The 19,341-nt window shown below is 49.6% G+C and overlaps 2 protein-coding genes and 1 long non-coding RNA gene across 3 annotated transcripts; 2 read left to right on the plus strand and 1 right to left on the minus strand.

The window, feature by feature from the left end:
- The first annotated feature begins 3,798 nt into the window (after positions 1-3,798).
- On the plus strand, positions 3,799-6,321 carry LOC117004442 (melanocortin receptor 3-like). The gene is made up of 3 exons (XM_033075221.2): positions 3,799-4,283; positions 4,781-5,549; positions 6,272-6,321. The coding sequence occupies exons 1-3, from the start codon at positions 3,939-3,941 to the stop codon at positions 6,319-6,321; spliced, it is 1,164 nt and encodes a 387-aa protein (XP_032931112.1). The 5' UTR covers positions 3,799-3,938.
- A 9-nt stretch (positions 6,322-6,330) lies between these two features.
- Positions 6,331-7,260, minus strand: LOC117004201. Its single transcript, XR_004419599.1, has 2 exons — positions 6,780-7,260; positions 6,331-6,665 (listed from the first exon to the last, which is right to left on the minus strand). It is a non-coding gene; the product is annotated as an uncharacterized LOC117004201 (long non-coding RNA).
- Positions 7,261-14,210: 6,950 nt separating this feature from the next.
- LOC117004199 (melanocortin receptor 3-like) lies at positions 14,211-17,455 on the plus strand. The gene is made up of 2 exons (XM_033074787.1): positions 14,211-15,227; positions 15,725-17,455. The coding sequence occupies exons 1-2, from the start codon at positions 14,883-14,885 to the stop codon at positions 16,667-16,669; spliced, it is 1,290 nt and encodes a 429-aa protein (XP_032930678.1). The 5' UTR covers positions 14,211-14,882; the 3' UTR covers positions 16,670-17,455.
- Positions 17,456-19,341: the final 1,886 nt, after the last annotated feature.

Raw genomic sequence — 19,341 nt, forward strand, 5'->3', positions numbered from 1 at the left:
GCGGCGACACGGCAGCGACAGCGGCGACACGGCCGCGACAGCGGCGACACGGCAGCGACAGCGGCACGGCGGCACCCGCGTGTGCGCGGCCACCCAGCGACCCTGTGCGCACCTGGGCTCACCTGTGCTCACCTGTGCTCACCTGCACACTCCTGCAAACACCTCACTTCAGCAGTCAGAACTTAATCACCTGTGGCTTTACTTCAGTTTCCTCACGTGCCAAGCTCTTGTGAGGTTTCTAATCCCAGATTTTTTTTGAGTTTTATAATCATGAATTAGAAATAATTTTATATTATTTTCTATCTTTCATAATGGTTTTATGTAATCATAGAAAATTCCCCAAAGTCTGTTTGTGCTCTTTATTTTAACAAGTGATCTCTCCATGTTTCAGTGAAAATTAGTAAAGATCTTTTTTCCTTTAATTAAGTCAGTAGTCAAGCAGCTCCTGTTCTCCAAGCCATGTGCTGAGTCAGACCTGAAGTTTCATTTGTTTTGTCAGGTATTCCATTATCAAAAACTGAAATTCTACTGAGGCAGCTCTTGAGCACTGAACAACCTCTGGAAGTGCCAGGGGATGAATTCCAGCCTTTGTCCACAGAAATTCCCAATCATAGCCAGAAATGTGCACAGAATTCAAAACCAGTTTGCTTTGCTAAGAGAAAATATTTCATCTTTGAAGTCCTTCTCTATAAAGAATAAAATAGACAAGAGATCTTCAAGAGTTTTTCTCTCGCTGGTTTGGCTGCTTGAAACTTCAGGACAACAATAATTCCCTGCTGCATGGGAGGAACCATCTGCTTATTATCCCCTTATTTCTTTTAGAAGTCCCACTTTTGTCTGGCAGAAACTGTTGCTGAAAAAGAGTGAAAATAAAGGAAAGTGATACATATTTATCAGCCATTATCAGCTTAATCTCATGCCAAGCATTAAACTTAAAATTTTTCATTCAACATCACAGGGGAATTCTCTTAGAAAACTCCATGATCCACATTTAGCAGGAAATGTTATTTCCTCTTTACCTTTTCCTGAAGATTAAATAGAATAAAGAATAGAATAGATAATTTCACTAGTGAAGAAACAACTGAGCAATAACACCATTTAAAAAAAATAAACCAGTCATGCTTTGTAAAACATGGCAGAGGTTTTTACCTGGGAAAATTCTTCATTTCTGCTGGTAGCTCAAGCAGCCAAACCTTTGCTTTGCTTTCATCACAGCCAATATTTCATTAACTCTGCTGACATCCTCTTATTTGCAGCTTATTTTTCTCAGAAAGTGAGTTATTTTAGGAAAGAACACCAATGAAAGTAATGTAAGAAACATCACAATAAATCTAATTTCCACATTTAACCCATTGCATCTTTGTGGGCTCGGGGTGGGTTGTCCTGATATTTTTTTAATTGCTGCTCATGATTCTTTAAAGGATCCACCTGCTGTGACTGAAGCACACAAAACCTTGATGAGAGATTCTCGGGCTAGATAATAATTTCAGGTTTGGAAGGCTCAGCCAGCTCTGGCACGGGCAGATAAGCAGAGATGGCAGGGCTGGATCAGAGGCTGCTGCTGAAGGGAAGGTCTGGCAGTGCAAACCCTGACAAATCCAGCTTTGTGCTCGGCAACTCTCATTTTCCCTGGCCAAGAAAGGAATCTTGCACATCCCTGGTGAGAGCAGAGAGCAGTGGCCCAGAACACAGAGCAGCACAGAGGATTTTCCTTTGAACACGCTCTAAAAGGATGAGGCTGCTGATAAAGATTGTCAAACCTGCACCTGTTTGAACATCATTTTATGGGGTTTAAATAATCATTCCAGGAGCACAGGGGGTGTTTTCCCCAGGACAAGCTGTCCTAGTCAGAGAACAGGTTTAACTGCAGTGCTGGGGTTTGCACACAGAGCCAGCACAAGTTATGAACTCGAGATCCATCCCCAAAGTTTTGTGTTCCTCAGCTCAGTGAGACCCTGAAGCCCCTCTCCAGAACCTCCCCAGTAAATCACTCTGGAGGATGAAAAGCTCTTCTGCACTCAGAATCAGCCTAGGGGGTCAAGCAGAACACGCATAAAAATCACCCCTTGTCTCTGTAAACTCCTGGGGATCTGAGAGCTCCTCCCAATCCTCAGAAATGCTCAGAGGAGGGCGATTCTCGTGGCCAGTCCCACAGAGATTTCTTTACCACCTGTGTGATCAGCACAGCTGGGAGAGCCTGAGTCACGCCAGGGGTTTGAAATTCACATTTCCTCTCCATCTGCAGGGAACAAAACAGGTCAGGGATTGTGGCCTGGAGACCAAAAGAATAAAACATGGGAAGGAGATACAATATTCTTGATGGGGGAAACAGAGAGGGAACGAACAATGGTGCAAGGGATGTTTTCCTCCCTAGAACTCATCTCCCCTGGCCTCTGGCCCCGGTGCTGTTGGACTCAAACGTGGCATGAGAGCACAGCCAGGAGGGGACACAAACCAAACCATTCTTTCATTTTCTACACCAGGGATTGGAGCAGTGCTCTGCCCTTACTCTGCCCTCCTCTCCAAGATGAGTGCACTCCACTGCCCAGCAGACTGAGGACAGGAATGTGTGAAATTTTGGGGAATTTTCCACTGCTCAGGTGCAGAGCAGCATTGCCAGGACACAAATCCTCTGTAGCACTCTGGGGTGGAGGTGAGAGCAGCCTGCCTGCTCTGCACTGCAATAATCAATCCCTGCACCCCTGGACATGAAACAGGAGCTTACAGAATATAAAATATTCTATGACATTTCAGACCATGGAGGCTTTCCAGTGCTGAGCAGAGAAATCCTCTGGAAAATAAGGGCTCACATGTTGCTGTCTTTTGTGCAGACACAGCTTCTTCCCCTCTCAGCACAGGCCACAGAGTTTTCTATCACACAGGAGGCTCTAGCCCACTATTTTTAGCACTTAATGGCAAAGCTGATAGTGCCATTAATCCACTTGGGTGCACAACATTCCATTTCCACTTGAAATTGCACCTCAGTGCAAATGGAGGCTTGTCCTGCTGTCACACACACTCAGAAATCCATGATGCACACACTGAATGACTCCCCATGCCAGCTGAGAGGTGAGGAATTCTGCTTGGCTTTGGGAGCAGCGTGGCACAGAGGGATGGAGCATTCTGGAGTGAGCACTGCCAGGACAAACACAGACACTGCTGGGATGGGAAGGGCCCAGCTCTCCTGGGAACAGCTTTAATTGTGGGTGCTGAAAACAGCAGGAAATGCAGAGCCCAGCCCAGGAAGGTGCTTTGCCTTTGGGTCCTGTCCTCACCCTGGACACAGCCTCAGGCTGCCAGGGAGCCTTGCAAGATGGGCTCCTGCTCACCTGGACAAACAACATTGCCAAGGGCATTTTGTGCCCAGAAATCACAGCCTGGCTGCACTCATGGGCCCCACAAAGCTGGCAGGAACTGCTGGGGCTTCTGCACAAAGCAGAGGTTGCTGCAGATGGAGGGAACATCTGCTCCCCACCACGGGACTGACAGCTGGCTGGTTTAATTTCTGCTCCTAGACATCACTGAAAATTTAGGGGAGAAAACAAGATCTTTAAAACATTGCCTGTGCAACTTGGTGGGCAAATCCCCAGCTATTCATTCACTTAAAACTTCTGCACTGAATGCTGTCCTTGTAAAATTGTCACCTGGAGGTTAAAATTGAGAAGCGTTGCCTCTTGGTATTGAATTATGGGTGCAGGACAATAATTCTGCAGGCTCAGAATGAAAATGGGAGAGATTTGTGACTTTTTTAAGCTAACAAACGTGCAACAGGAGCCTCAAACCTTAACATAAGTGATATTGCACTTGATTCCAAAGTCTTTCTGCAAAAATATGAGGTGGGGAGAGTTCAGACACCAGCAAGTGCTTTTTAAAGATCAAACTAAGAAAATCGCACCACAGAAATACAGGAGGAAAGAAGTGCAAGCAAAATCTACCTTATGCTTGCCTGCTCACGTGTGATAAATGAAAATCTCAGTCCTGCCGAGGTTCCACGGGTACAACCCCAGTTAAAACCAGTCCTGGTGGCTTCTCAAAGCTGCACGGAGCGTGTTCGAGCATCCTGCCCAACCCAAAACCCCGCAGGGCAGGTCCGGAGCGGGCAGAAAGTTTTAGCGGGTGAAAAGCCCGTTTTGCAGATGGATTTCCCGGCGGATCCAGCGTGCCCGGTATCTGCAGAGGGCGCCACAAGTTTGGGATGTGCCGGGATGCGGCTCCAGGTGCTCCAGCTGTCACTCACTAAGGTGCTCGCTCTCCAATGGCCAATGCTCTGCTCGCAGGGTGAGGTAGGAGTTGGTTTTTTCTTTCTGGCATCTATAAATCCCTTCGTTCTCGTCTCCTTTCTTGCCACTGAAATAGCAGCAGATGCTTGGCTGAGCTGCAGCGTGCTGTGACCGAGCTGCCGTGGCAGACGGGAGAGCTCCCTGCTCTTCATCGCCAGGAGAGCTGAGCCCAGCCATGTCCTGCTGCCGATTCCTCCCTGCAGAGAAAACTGCTTGCTGCCCGCAGGCTTTGGAGCTGACTTTCTTCTGAAGGAAAGAATTGCATGCCAGCCTGGCATAAAACTCGCTGTGAATGCAGGTTGTTTGATGTTTGCACTTGTAAAAGTGACCAAAGTCCTGCTTGGTTCCACCAAGCACAGCAGCAGCTCGGAAGGACTCGTTTTCCTTTCTCCTTTTTTTTCTTTCTCTTTTCAACCTGTGCTCTCTCAGGTGCACAAGCACAGGTGAGCTCGGCTCCTTTGCTGGCAATGAACACCACACACTTTGCATTCTCCTTTCAGCCCGTGCTGCTCAACGCCACCGACGACTTCAACGACTCCGTCCCCAACAACCGCAGCGGCGACGGGTTTTGCGAGCAGGTCTTCATCAAAGCCGAGGTCTTCTTGACCCTGGGGATCATCAGCCTGCTGGAGAACATCCTTGTCATCCTGGCAGTGCTGAAGAACGGCAACCTGCACTCCCCCATGTATTTCTTCCTGTGCAGCCTGGCTGTGGCAGATATGTTGGTGAGCATGTCCAACGCGCTGGAGACCGTCATGATCGCCATCCTCAGCAACGGCTACCTGGTCATCGACGACCGCTTCATCCAGCACATGGACAATGTGTTTGACTCAATGATTTGCATTTCTCTGGTAGCCTCCATTTGCAACCTCCTGGCCATAGCCATCGACAGGTACATCACTATTTTCTATGCCCTCCGTTACCACAGCATCATGACGGTGAAGAAAGCCCTGACCCTCATTGTGCTCATTTGGGTGGCTTGCATCATCTGTGGCATCATTTTCATTGCCTACTCGGAGAGCAAAACTGTCATTGTGTGTCTCATCACCATGTTCTTCACCATGCTGCTGCTCATGGCCTCGCTGTACGTGCACATGTTCCTGTTTGCCCGCCTGCACGTCAAGCGCATCGCGGCGCTGCCCGTCGAGGGCGTGCCCCCCCAGCGCACCTGCATGAAGGGGGCTGTCACCATCACCATCCTCCTGGGGGTCTTCATCGTCTGCTGGGCGCCTTTCTTCCTCCACCTCATCCTCATCATCCCCATAAAATGTGAGTTTAATTTTTTTCAGGTAATATGAGTTAATTTTTTAATTAATTCAGTATTTTGAATGCATAATGGGAGAATCCATTAAAAAATAATAATAAAAGCAGGAACTTGGAGGCAGAGAAAGTACATTACAGTGAAGAAGTTGGCTCATGAGGTCTGATTGATGGAAATGTCATTTTTTGCTTCTTTTCTTATTCTTCACATTTTTTGTATATCTGCAAAGGACAGTGGCGGCTTTATGCACAAAGCAAATCAGTAATTAGCAATGGAGCTATTAGCAATTCCCTTGATTGATAATGCAGGAGCTGCTCAGCTGCTGAATTCTGAACAATAAAAATGTTTCCAGCAGCTCTGTGCCTCTGACAGTGGCTCATGGTCAGCACCAAGGAAAGGAACAGTCCATCTTTATAAAAATAATAATTCTTCATCTGCCTGAGCAGTTTCCTTTGAGCTCCTCGCTGTGAGCAGCAAACAGCAACCAAGGAAATCATGGAATCACAGAATGCCCTGGGTTGGAATAGAAATGTGAAGCTCATCTCATTCCATCCCCTGCCATGGGACTCCTGCCACCATCCCAGGGCTCCAACCTGGCCTTGAACAATTCCAGGAAAAGCCAAAGCACCAATTCACAATTTAATTAATTTTTCAGCTGTTTAAAACTCGTTTCATGCAGAAGTCTCGCCCTCTGAACCTCCCTGCTGGTCTCACCTTGTTAATTCTGAAGGCAAGAAGTTAAACCCAGATTATTGCAGCCCCACAGATCTGCTCCTCTGAGACACAAGGTGGCACCAGAAACTGCCTTTAATTTCAGCCTGTGAAAACTGGGCCACAAAGCAAAAACTTGGAGGAGTTTGTGGGTTTAAATGAGAGGAGTCAGAAAAGCACGGGCTGTGGAATGGCTGGGCACAGCAGGGGCAAGCAGCGAGTGCTGAGAGGTTTGAAACAGGAATTGGAAAATCAAGGAGAGAGCAAAAGCAATCCTGAGGGGAGCTGGATCATCTTCTGAAGGCTGGGAATCAGCAGCACCTTTAACAAGGACAGAATCCACACTCCAGGAGGGTTTTTAACTCCTGCAACGAGCTCCAGGACTTCTGCAACCTCCTTTGGAAACTTCAATCCTGTCATCATTAAAAACAGATACGCTGGTTTTGGCAAACAAAATGTTAAAATATTTTTCTTTAAATATGACAAAAAATTAAAAATATGACAGGAGGTTGCAGCTGCCTCCTCACCTTCTCCTTATTTGCCTGGTCTTGACAGCACAGACTGGGACAGCTCTGCTCCAGTTCCTGCCTCTGTTTTCAGTCTTGGGCAGCAAGATGAGAATAAAGATCAGAATAAATATCAGAATAAAGATGAGAATAAAGCAAAGGGTTGCCCACACAGCCACTGTGTCCCAGGTCAGTGCTGTCACTGGGGCTCCTCATCCATCTGTGCCCCTGCACAGGAATGAATTCTATTGCTGGCCACACTCAGGAGTGCTGCAAACACAAAGTCCAAGCACTCCCAAAAATCCCCAGAACTAAATTGAGGAGGAAAAAATCATACCCTGTAATTAAGATAAAGGAATGATGTCCCCTGACTTCAAATCTCAGCTCTGCACAATGCTAAAATCAGTATTTTATGGTCTGACTCTTAATTAGCCAGGGAAGGAACAATGACCCAGGAGGCAGGGGGTGAATTTACAGCAGTGGCAGCCTCTGCTAGCACAGACTTTCTGCTTCCACACAACATCTCTTATGCTAAAATATATCTCTACATATCCAAAACTCATTAATAACTAATCCAGAGAGGATGATAACAGAGAAGAGGTTCAAAGAGGGGATTGAGGAGAGCAGAGGGGGCTGAAGGGTCAAAGAGGGGATTGAGGAGAGCAGGAGGGGGCTGAAGGGTCAAAGAGGGGATTGAGGAGAGCAGGAGGGCGCTGAAGGTCACTCTGCCCCTCTGCAATCGTTGAGCAGGGACACAAAACCCTCCTGTGAGCCAGGGAGCTCCTCAGCTCAGCATTGATTGCACCTGCGTCCTCCTCGGCACCGCCTGCAGGAACAAAACTGCAAAACACTCAGGGAACTTTCCAAGCAGCCACAAAAGTGTGAAATCAGCTGCAATCCCATTATTGCTGCCTGCAGAAGTGGTGCAGGAGCAGGGACAGATGGAACCTTTTCATGACAACCCTGTTTCTTCTCGAGACGATATTCAGAGCAAACAAAACCTTAAACCTCAGCTTCTTCTTTTGTGCCAAACAGGAGAATGTGCTGTTCAGAAACACCTGACTACAGGTTATTATTAAACTCAAACATGTGTAAATAACCTTGTACACTTCAACTGCAAAGAAAAAAAATGAAAGAAATGGCAGAATAACTAGTTGTCACTTCTGTTTTCCATAATTAAATCATACAAGGTTACATGAATCATATTGGTTTTCCAAATCTATTTTGCTTTCTAAATCAAGACAGTTCTGTTTCTGACAGAAAATATTCTGTATTGACACCCTGTAGTTTGACATCACTCAAAAGAGCTGGCTCACTTTACAAACTGCAGAATCTGGAAAAGGGAATCTCTCTAACCCCAAAGAGCATTTAAATCCCATTTTTCCCTTGTGGAGCAACATTTTGTTAATCCCAAATCATAACAAATAATCAGCTTCTCTCTGTTCTAGAAGTTATTTGCAAAAACAGCGCAGACAAAAGCCCAGAAGTTGGAATTTTTATAACCATAGGACACCATCTTCCACACACAAAAAGAATACAGCAGGAAACCCTTGGATAAAATTAGAAAGGCAGAAGTCAGACCTAACAGGTGGATAAAATTCAAGGGTTGGGTCTGGTTGTGGGGTTCTTTCTGTCCTTCTTGTCTGGAAAGCAGCAACACAGCACTGCAAGTACTGCAACAAACTGAGGAGCTTTGAGAATCAGCAGAATAATTGGGGCCAATATCCATCCATCCATCATCCATCCATCCATCCATCCATCATCCATCATCCATCCATCATCCATCATCATCCACCCATCATCCATCATCCATCCATCCATCCATCCATCCTGTACCCCATTATTGGGGAATAACCCCATACCCCATTTCTGGGGGATCACTCCCCTGTACCCCATTATTGGGGGATCACTTCCCGTACACCACGCCTGGGATAAGCCCTGCTTCTTCATGACTTGAAAAGACAGAATTTGTGGGATTTAGGTTTTTAGTGGAGATTTTAGAGGGAAAGTCGTGGTTTAATTGGAATCAGGTGGATTGCCTTGTGCCAGGGGAATGGAAACCATCCTGAGCTGCAGGGTTCCTCTCGTTCAGCCCTCTGTGAGCTCGGGGTTCTGCAGCAATCCCTGCAGCAATTCCTGCAACAATCCCTGCAGCAATCCCTGCAGCAATTCCTGGAGAAATTCCTGTAACAATCCTGCAGCAATTCCTGTAAAAATTCCTGTAACAATCCCTTCAGGAATTCCTGGAGAAATTCCTGGGAAAATTCCTGCAAGAATTCCGGCAGTAATTCCTGCACCAATTCCTCCGGTGTTGGGACATCCGGGACCCCCCAAAGAATTCGGGACCCCCCAACCGGGCCGGGCTGGGCCGGGGTCCAGCGTGTCCCCCCTCCCGGTGTCCCCCAGAGCCCACCCGGACCCCCCATCCCCAGCGGGACCCTCCGCGGCTCCGTGCGCGGCAGTGCCAGGCGGCCGCTCATTAATGAGCCCGTTAATCACCGCTAGTGGGGTAATGAGGGGCTGCCCGGAGCCCGGCTGTCACCGAGCGGGGACGGGGACAGGGACAGGGGGACAGCGGCTCGTGGGGCTCAGGGGACAGCACGGGGGTGGGGACAGCGGGCAGGGGGAGCTGCGGGCAGGGCGGGGAGTGCGGGATGCGGGGAGGGACGGAAGGAGGGAATGGGGCGGGATGCGGGGCGGGATGCGGGGCGGGATGCGGGGCGGGATTCGGGGCGGGATTTAGGGTCAGATGCAGAGTTAGGATGCAGGGTTGGTTATAGGGCGGTACCTGGCGGGGCGGGATGCAGGAGGGATACAGGGTGTGATGCAGGGTTAGATGCAGGGCTGGGATGCAGGCGGGATGCAGGGCTGGGATGCAGGCGGGATGCAGGGTTGGGATGCAGGCGGGATTCAGGGTTGGGATGCAGGCAGGATTCAGGGTTGGGATGCAGGCGGGGTTCAGGGTTGGTTACAGGAGCAGGTTCTCCCCCGCTGCCTTGCGGATCCCCACCCTGCGCACGGGCTGGGAGCGCAGGGACGGCTCCGGCCCGGGGCTGCTCGCGGGGGGGGCGGAGCTTTGGGCAGCCACCGAGTCGTGGGTCTGCAGCAGCGACTGGGACACACGGGCGGGCACCGCGGTGTTCTGCAGGGGGACACGGGACACCCACGCGACCCCACGCGACCCCACGCGACCCCCACGTGACCCCACGCAAACCCACGCGACCCCCACGTGACCCCACGCGACACCCACGCAAACCCACGAGACCCCACGCGACACCCACGCGACCCCACGCGACCCCACGCGACCCCACGCGGACCCCACGCGACCCCACGCAAACCCACGCGACCCCCACGTGACCCCACGCGACCCCCACGGGACCCCACGCGACGCCCACGCGACCCCACGCGACCCCACGGGACCCCACGCGACCCCCACGCGACCCCACGCGACCCCCACGTGACCCCACGCGACCCCACGCGACCCCCAGGTGACCCCACGCGACCCCACGCAAACCCACGCGACCCCACGGGACCCCACGGGACCCCCAGGCAAACCCAGGTGACCCTACAAGACCGACCGACACGCGACCGGCACGCGACTGGCACGTGTCCGGCACGCGACTGGCACGTGTCCGGCACGCGACTGGCACGTGTCCGGCACGCGACTGGCACGTGACCGGCACGCGACTGGCACGCGACCGGCACGCGACCGCCACGTGCCGGGGTCCCGCCGCCCCCCCCCCCCCCCCCCGGTCCGTTCGGTCCCGCAGGATCCGGGCCAGCTCCGCCGCCGCTGCCCGCGCCAGGCGCCCGATGTCCCGCAGGATCTCCGGCACCAGCGCCAGCTTGTCCCCGCGCACCGCCTCCAGCTGCCGCTCCTCCGGCCGCTCGTGCGCCTGGGGACAGCGGGGACAGGGCAGCGCTCCCCGCGGGCGGGTGACCGCGTTCAGCTGCTGCTGCGGGGCGCTGCAGAAGCGCAGCAGCTCCTCCACGGCCGCGTCGTGCCCGGGGCACTCGGGCTGGGCCGGGGCCGCGCGGGGCCGCAGCGGCAGCAGCGCCAGCGCCGCGCACAGCGCCAGCACAGCGGCGGCGACACGGCCGCGACAGCGGCGACACGGCAGCGACAGCGGCGACACGGCCGCGACAGCGGCGACACGGCAGCGACAGCGGCACGGCGGCACCCGCGTGTGCGCGGCCACCCAGCGACCCTGTGCGCACCTGGGCTCACCTGTGCTCACCTGTACTCACCTGCACACTCCTGCAAACACCTCACTTCAGCAGTCAGAACTTAATCACCTGTGGCTTTACTTCAGTTTCCTCACGTGCCAAGCTCTTGTGAGGTTTCTAATCCCAGATTTTTTTTGAGTTTTATAATCATGAATTAGAAATAATTTTATATTATTTTCTATCTTTCATAATGGTTTTATGTAATCATAGAAAATTCCCCAAAGTCTGTTTGTGCTCTTTATTTTAACAAGTGATCTCTCCATGTTTCAGTGAAAATTAGTAAAGATCTTTTTTCCTTTAATTAAGTCAGTAGTCAAGCAGCTCCTGTTCTCCAAGCCATGTGCTGAGTCAGACCTGAAGTTTCATTTGTTTTGTCAGGTATTCCATTATCAAAAACTGAAATTCTACTGAGGCAGCTCTTGAGCACTGAACAACCTCTGGAAGTGCCAGGGGATGAATTCCAGCCTTTGTCCACAGAAATTCCCAATCATAGCCAGAAATGTGCACAGAATTCAAAACCAGTTTGCTTTGCTAAGAGAAAATATTTCATCTTTGAAGTCCTTCTCTATAAAGAATAAAATAGACAAGAGATCTTCAAGAGTTTTTCTCTCGCTGGTTTGGCTGCTTGAAACTTCAGGACAACAATAATTCCCTGCTGCATGGGAGGAACCATCTGCTTATTATCCCCTTATTTCTTTTAGAAGTCCCACTTTTGTCTGGCAGAAACTGTTGCTGAAAAAGAGTGAAAATAAAGGAAAGTGATACATATTTATCAGCCATTATCAGCTTAATCTCATGCCAAGCATTAAACTTAAAATTTTTCATTCAACATCACAGGGGAATTCTCTTAGAAAACTCCATGATCCACATTTAGCAGGAAATGTTATTTCCTCTTTACCTTTTCCTGAAGATTAAATAGAATAAAGAATAGAATAGATAATTTCACTAGTGAAGAAACAACTGAGCAATAACACCATTTAAAAAAAATAAACCAGTCATGCTTTGTAAAACATGGCAGAGGTTTTTACCTGGGAAAATTCTTCATTTCTGCTGGTAGCTCAAGCAGCCAAACCTTTGCTTTGCTTTCATCACAGCCAATATTTCATTAACTCTGCTGACATCCTCTTATTTGCAGCTTATTTTTCTCAGAAAGTGAGTTATTTTAGGAAAGAACACCAATGAAAGTAATGTAAGAAACATCACAATAAATCTAATTTCCACATTTAACCCATTGCATCTTTGTGGGCTCGGGGTGGGTTGTCCTGATATTTTTTTAATTGCTGCTCATGATTCTTTAAAGGATCCACCTGCTGTGACTGAAGCACACAAAACCTTGATGAGAGATTCTCGGGCTAGATAATAATTTCAGGTTTGGAAGGCTCAGCCAGCTCTGGCACGGGCAGATAAGCAGAGATGGCAGGGCTGGATCAGAGGCTGCTGCTGAAGGGAAGGTCTGGCAGTGCAAACCCTGACAAATCCAGCTTTGTGCTCGGCAACTCTCATTTTCCCTGGCCAAGAAAGGAATCTTGCACATCCCTGGTGAGAGCAGAGAGCAGTGGCCCAGAACACAGAGCAGCACAGAGGATTTTCCTTTGAACACGCTCTAAAAGGATGAGGCTGCTGATAAATATTGTCAAACCTGCACCTGTTTGAACATCATTTTATGGGGTTTAAATAATCATTCCAGGAGCACAGGGGGTGTTTTCCCCAGGACAAGCTGTCCTAGTCAGAGAACAGGTTTAACTGCAGTGCTGGGGTTTGCACACAGAGCCAGCACAAGTTATGAACTCGAGATCCATCCCCAAAGTTTTGTGTTCCTCAGCTCAGTGAGACCCTGAAGCCCCTCTCCAGAACCTCCCCAGTAAATCACTCTGGAGGATGAAAAGCTCTTCTGCACTCAGAATCAGCCTAGGGGGTCAAGCAGAACAAGCATAAAAATCACCCCTTGTCTCTGTAAACTCCTGGGGATCTGAGAGCTCCTCCCAATCCTCAGAAATGCTCAGAAGAGGGCGATTCTCGTGGCCAGTCCCACAGAGATTTCTTTACCACCTGTCTGATCAGCACAGCTGGGAGAGCCTGAGTCACGCCAGGGGTTTGAAATTCACATTTCCTCTCCATCTGCAGGGAACAAAACAGGTCAGGGATTGTGGCCTGGAGACCAAAAGAATAAAACATGGGAAGGAGATACAATATTCTTGATGGGGGAAACACAGAGGGAACGAACAATGGTGCAAGGGATGTTTTTCCTCCCTAGAACTCATCTCCCCTGGCCTCTGGCCCCGGTGCTGTTGGATTAAAACGTGGCATGAGAGCACAGCCAGCAGGGGACACAAACCAAGCCATTCTTTCATTTTCTACACCAGGGATTGGAGCAGTGCTCTGCCCTTACTCTGCCCTCCTCTCCAAGATGAGTGCACTCCACTGCCCAGCAGACTGAGGACAGGAATGTGTGAAATTTTGGGGAATTTTCCACTGCTCAGGTGCAGAGCAGCATTGCCAGGACACAAATCCTCTGTAGCACTCTGGGGTGGAGGTGAGAGCATCCTGCCTGCTCTGCCCTGCAATAATCAATCCCTGCACCCCTGGACATGAAGCAGGAGCTTACAGAATATAAAATATTCTATGACATTTTAGACCATGGAGGTTTTCCAGTGCTGAGCAGAGAAATCCTTCAGAGAATAAGGAGAATACAAAATATTTTGTGTCTTTTCAGACCGAGGAGGTTTTCCAGTTCTGAACAAAGAAATCCTTTGGAAAATAAGGGCTCACATGTTGCTGTCTTTTGTGCAGACACAGCTTCTTCCCCTCTCAGCACAGGCCACAGAGTTTTCTATCACACAGGAGGCTCTAGCCCACTATTTTTAGTACTTAATGGCAAAGCTGATAGTGCCATTAATCCACTTGGGTGTACAACTTTCCATTTCCACTTGAAATTGCACCTCAGTGCAAATGGAGGCTTGTCCTGCTGTCACACACACTCAGAAATCCATGATGCACACACTGAATGACTCCCCATGCCAGCTGAGAGGTGAGGAATTCTGCTTGGCTTTGGGAGCAGCGTGGCACAGAGGGATGGAGCATTCTGGAGTGAGCACTGCCAGGACAAACACAGACACTGCTGGGATGGGAAGGGCCCAGCTCTCCTGGGAACAGCTTTAATTGTGGGTGCTGAAAACAGCAGGAAATGCAGAGCCCAGCCCAAGAAGGTGCTTTGCCTTTGGGTCCTGTCCTCACCCTGGACACAGCCTCAGGCTGCCAGGGAGCCTTGCAAGATGGGCTCCTGCTCACCTGGACAAACAACATTGCCAAGGGCATTTTGTGCCCAGAAATCACAGCCTGGGTGCACTCATGGGCCCCACAAAGCTGGCAGGAACTGCTGGGGCTTCTGCACAAAGCAGAGGTTGCTGCAGATGGAGGGAACATCTGCTCCCCACCACGGGACTGACAGCTTGCTGGTTTAATATCTGCTCCTAGACATCACTGAAAATTTAGGGGAGAAAACAAGATCTTTAAAACATTGCCTGTGCAACTTGGTGGGCAAATCCCCAGCTATTCATTCACTTAAAACTTCTGCACTGAATGCTGTCCTTGTAAAATTGTCACCTGGAGGTTAAAACTGAGAAGTGTTGCCTGTTGGTATTGAATTATGGGTGCAAGACAATAATTCTGCAGGCTCAGAATGCAAATGGGAGAGATTTGTGACTTTTTTAAGCTCACAAACCTGCAACAGGAGCCTCAAACATTAATATAAGTGGCATTGCACTTGATTCCAAAGTCTTTCTGCAAAAATATGAGGTGGGGAGAGTTCAGACACCAGCAAGTGCTTTTTAAAGATCAAACTAAGAAAATCGCACCACAGAAATACAGGAGGAAAGAAGTGCAAGGAAAATCTACCTTATGCTTGCCTGCTCGTGTGTGATAAATGAAAATCTCAGTCCTGCCGATGTTCCACGGGTACAACCCCAGTTAAAACCAGTCCTGGTGGCTTCTCAAAGCTGCACGGAGCGTGTTCGAGCATCCTGCCCAACCCAAAACCTCGCAGGGCAGGTCCGGAGCGGGCAGAAAGTTTTAGCGGGTGAAAAGCCCGTTTTGCAGCTGGATTTCCCGGCGGATCCGGCGTGCCCGGTATCTGCAGAGGGCGCCACAAGTTTGGGATGTGCCGGGATGCGGCTCCAGGTGCTCCAGCTGTCACTCACTAAGGTGCTCGCTCTCCAATGGCCAATGCTCTGCTCGCAGGGTGAGGTAGGAGTTGGTTTTTTCTTTCTTGCATCTATAAATCCCTTAGTTCTCGTCTCCTTTCTTGCCACTGAAATAGCAGCAGATGCTTGGCTGAGCTGCAGCGTGCTGTGACCGAGCTGCCCTGGCAGACGGGAGAGCTCCCTGCTCTTCATCACCAGGAGAGCTGAGCCCAGCCATGTCCTGCTGCCGATTCCTCCCTGCAGAGAAAACTGCTTGCTGCCCGCAGGCTTTGGAGCTGACTTTCTTCTAAAGGAAAGAATTGCATGCCAGCCTGGCATAAAACTCACTGTGAATGCAGGTTGTTTGATGTTTGCACTTGTAAAAGTGACCAAAGTCCTGCTTGGTTCCACCAAGCACAGCAGCAGCTCGGAAGGACTCGTTTTCCTTTCTCTTTTTTTTCCTTTCTCTTTTCAACCTGTGCTCTCTCAGGTGCACAAGCACAGGTGAGCTCAGCTCCTTTGTTGGCAATGAACACCACACACTTTGCATTCTCCTTTCAGCCCGTGCTGCTCAACGCCACCGACGACTTCAACGACTCCGTCCCCAACAACCGCAGCGGCGACGGGTTTTGCGAGCAGGTCTTCATCAAAGCCGAGGTCTTCCTGACCCTGGGGATCATCAGCCTGCTGGAGAACATCCTTGTCATCCTGGCAGTGCTGAAGAACGGCAACCTGCACTCCCCCATGTATTTCTTCCTGTGCAGCCTGGCTGTGGCAGATATGTTGGTGAGCATGTCCAACGCGCTGGAGACCGTCATGATCGCCATCCTCAGCAACGGCTACCTGGTCATCGACGACCGCTTCATCCAGCACATGGACAATGTGTTTGACTCAATGATTTGCATTTCTCTGGTGGCCTCCATTTGCAACCTCCTGGCCATAGCCATCGACAGGTACATCACTATTTTCTATGCCCTCCGTTACCACAGCATCATGACGGTGAAGAAAGCCCTGACCCTCATTGTGCTCATTTGGGTGGCTTGCATCATCTGTGGCATCATTTTCATTGCCTACTCGGAGAGCAAAACTGTCATTGTGTGTCTCATCACCATGTTCTTCACCATGCTGCTGCTCATGGCCTCGCTGTACGTGCACATGTTCCTGTTTGCCCGCCTGCACGTCAAGCGCATCGCGGCGCTGCCCGTCGAGGGCGTGCCCCCCCAGCGCACCTGCATGAAGGGGGCTGTCACCATCACCATCCTCCTGGGGGTCTTCATCGTCTGCTGGGCGCCTTTCTTCCTCCACCTCATCCTCATCATCTCCTGCCCCATGAACCCCTACTGCATCTGCTACACCGCGCACTTCAACACCTACCTGGTGCTGATCATGTGCAACTCCGTCATCGACCCGCTCATTTACGCCTTCAGGAGCCTGGAGATGAGGAAGACTTTCAAAGAAATCGTCTGTTGCTGCTATGGCATGAGTGTGGGACAGTGCATGCTGTAAACACCCGGCTCTGGGTGGGAAAAACCGTGCCATAGGTGTATAAATAGAAATATATTTATGTCTATCTGGAGATAAAGAGCAGCTCACTTTAAACGCAGTGCCTGAAGGAAGGGTGCAGGAAAGACAAAAGCCTGCTACATGATGCCTTGTTTCCTACTTTTTAGAGTGAAAACCAGCTTTCAACTGAATTATTCAAAGTTTTTTAAATAGTTGTGATGGAAGGAAATCCAGAGTGGCTTACTTACAAAACAGCTTCAAAAATGCACTGGGGAAAGTGAATCCTGAAAGGGAATGCCACCTTCTAGAGACTGAGCAAATATTCCCTCTAGCATTTGTCTGTGCCTGTTGCTTTATCTCTGTGCCATGCCAACAGGTCGGTGTTTTCTGAAAGGTTTCATTCATAACCTCTGTGGAAAGCTGTTTTTCCAAACACCAACAGGTGTAGAACCATTGCTCTGCACCCATGCCTCCACCTTTTAATGAAAGAATAGATTGATAATTTTGCTGCTTGCCACAAAGCAGCCTGAGTACAATTTTCAAAGGGTGAAAGCAAACATTTCTCTTGCACTGAAATCAGTTTTCACTATGGTATCAGTGACAGTGTGGCTTCAACAGCTGCCTGATAGGATTGACTCATGTGAAAGCTTTTACATTATTTATTGTGATATAAGAGTATTATATCCTTGAATTTCTAATTATTTTTTTAAAGCTGGAATGTCCTGATCAATGTAGTAATTGCTATGTTTATAAAAACTCACAGAAGTCTCCTTTTGATAAATCCTCTGATGAGATTTCAGATCCATGGATCTGAACATCAGAAAGAGCTAAAATGCAAAATACATTGAATGCAGCTCTGTAAAAGCTGCAGGGATTCCTTGGAAATGTCCACCTGTAAGTTCAGCAGCTGGAAGAAACCAGAGGTGTGTGGCAGAGAGGACTTTATCCATTGAGGAATGAATGTCCTGGGCAGTCTGTGCTTGCTGCAGCTTTACCCTGCACTCAGGGGCTGGAGCAGGGGAGCCCCAGAGCTGCTGCAGCCCCTGCAGCTCACAGGGTAGTGCAGGCTGAGAACCCCTGAGCCACCCCAGAGGCTGCTCAGCACCTTCCTGCTGCCTTGCTTCAGGAGGGGAGGCTTCCCCAAACCCTCTGAGCTGCCTCTGAGCTGCCTCAGAGCTCTCATTTGACTTAAATCTCTTTTATTCCCCCCACCTCCTTATTTTGGGTGGAGTTGTTGGGTTGCTATTATTATTTTTTTTAAATTATTATTACTATTATTACTATTGTTGTTTTTTTCTGGGACTCCCCTGTGTCCCCAGTTCTGCCCCACACTGGTGCTGGTGTTTCAGCAGCTCCAGACCCACCCCATTTCCCACTCTGCACATCCTGAGCTGTGTTTGGTGCTCAGGGAGCAGCCCCATTTCCCAATCCCATGGGCTGTATCATTTCCCTGGCACCCAGAACCTCTCCCTGTGCTCCTGCCCCACCACAAACCAAACTCATTTCCTTATTTCTCCTGCCCTCTGATCACACCCAAATTCCCTAATTGAGTTCTCACTTCCTCTCATAATCACATCCTCCAGACTTCCCTCTGCTCCAACACTTACCTAACCCTATAACCCTTCATTTTAGAAAGGCTAAATTAAAAAATAAAATAAAATAAAAAAGAGCAAAACCAAGGTCACAGTGGAGCAGGACAGGCACAAATGGAAATTCTCCCTGTTCCAAGAAGAGACCAAAGAAAACCCCACTGGCTGGCAAAGCCAACTGCTTTCAGCTTTCTGTGTGTGCCACCCAGCCCAGCTCAAGCTGTGTCCTGTTAGCCCAGCCTGTCACACTTTGCAGCAGCTGATGTGGGATCAGCAAGGGGAACCACACAACTTTTGTGCTGTGCAAGGACTGTGCCTGCCTGTTGTAAAAAATCTGCTTTTTTTCAGTGTTCTGTATCTCTACACTCTGGAGCATGGTTTGCCACGATCTTCTGCCTCAGGTTATTATTGTGTATTTAGCTCTTGTTGCACCTGATGTCCTACTTATTTCTCTGATGTCCTACTTTTTCCTCTTTTAAAAGCAATTTGAACAGGACTGATTCATACAGAGCTTTGCCTTTAAGCAAAACATACTGTGCTGAATAAAATCTGGAGAGATCACTGAGGATCACGTTTGCTTCTGTCAGAGCATCACACCCCATCAAACCTGGGGGCTCACAGAGCCAGAAACTGAGTCTAACACTGGGCAAAAGCCTCTTAATTCAGAGGATCATGGAATGCTTTGGGTTGGAAGGCACCTTTGCCATGGGCAGGGACATCTCCCACTCCTCAGGCTGCTCCTGGCCTGGAATTCCACACTCTGCCCACAGAGCTCCACAAAAAAAGAGGGAAAAAAATCCAGATTTTCAGTCCCATGTGCAAACACAACAGAAAGAGAACCCAAAACCCCCCAAAGATCTCTCACCCCTTCTGGCCCCAGGCTCTCCCCACATTCCAGGGGTTGGGGAGTGGGTTTGTTCAGCCCCAGGTTCAAGTCTCAGCTCTCAGCCCTGCTTTGGAATTCTTGGTGCAGGATCACAACAAGCCTGTCCCTGATGGGCAGGGAAAGAGGGAATGGCCATGGGAATGGGAATGAACCCCACAGCAGGAGTCAGGGAGTGAATGCTCACAACTACAGAGCCAGGG

Source organism: Catharus ustulatus, chromosome 17 (assembly GCF_009819885.2).
Source record: "Catharus ustulatus isolate bCatUst1 chromosome 17, bCatUst1.pri.v2, whole genome shotgun sequence".
In the NCBI taxonomy this organism is placed as follows: Eukaryota; Metazoa; Chordata; class Aves; order Passeriformes; family Turdidae; genus Catharus; species Catharus ustulatus.

What these genes read in the sequence shown, in the direction of transcription:
- LOC117004442 (XM_033075221.2), top strand. Translation starts at nt 3,939, where the DNA reads ATGCTTGCCTGCTCACGTGTGATAAATGAAAATCTCAGTCCTGCCGAG. An exon ending in TGCTCTGCTCGCAGGGTGAG is followed by an intron (nt 4,284 to 4,780) that starts GTAGGAGTTGGT and finishes TTCTCCTTTCAG; the next exon opens with CCCGTGCTGCTCAACGCCAC. An exon ending in CCTCATCATCCCCATAAAAT is followed by an intron (nt 5,550 to 6,271) that starts GTGAGTTTAATT and finishes TTAATTCTGAAG; the next exon opens with GCAAGAAGTTAAACCCAGAT.
- LOC117004199 (XM_033074787.1), top strand. Translation starts at nt 14,883, where the DNA reads ATGCTTGCCTGCTCGTGTGTGATAAATGAAAATCTCAGTCCTGCCGAT. An exon ending in TGCTCTGCTCGCAGGGTGAG is followed by an intron (nt 15,228 to 15,724) that starts GTAGGAGTTGGT and finishes TTCTCCTTTCAG; the next exon opens with CCCGTGCTGCTCAACGCCAC.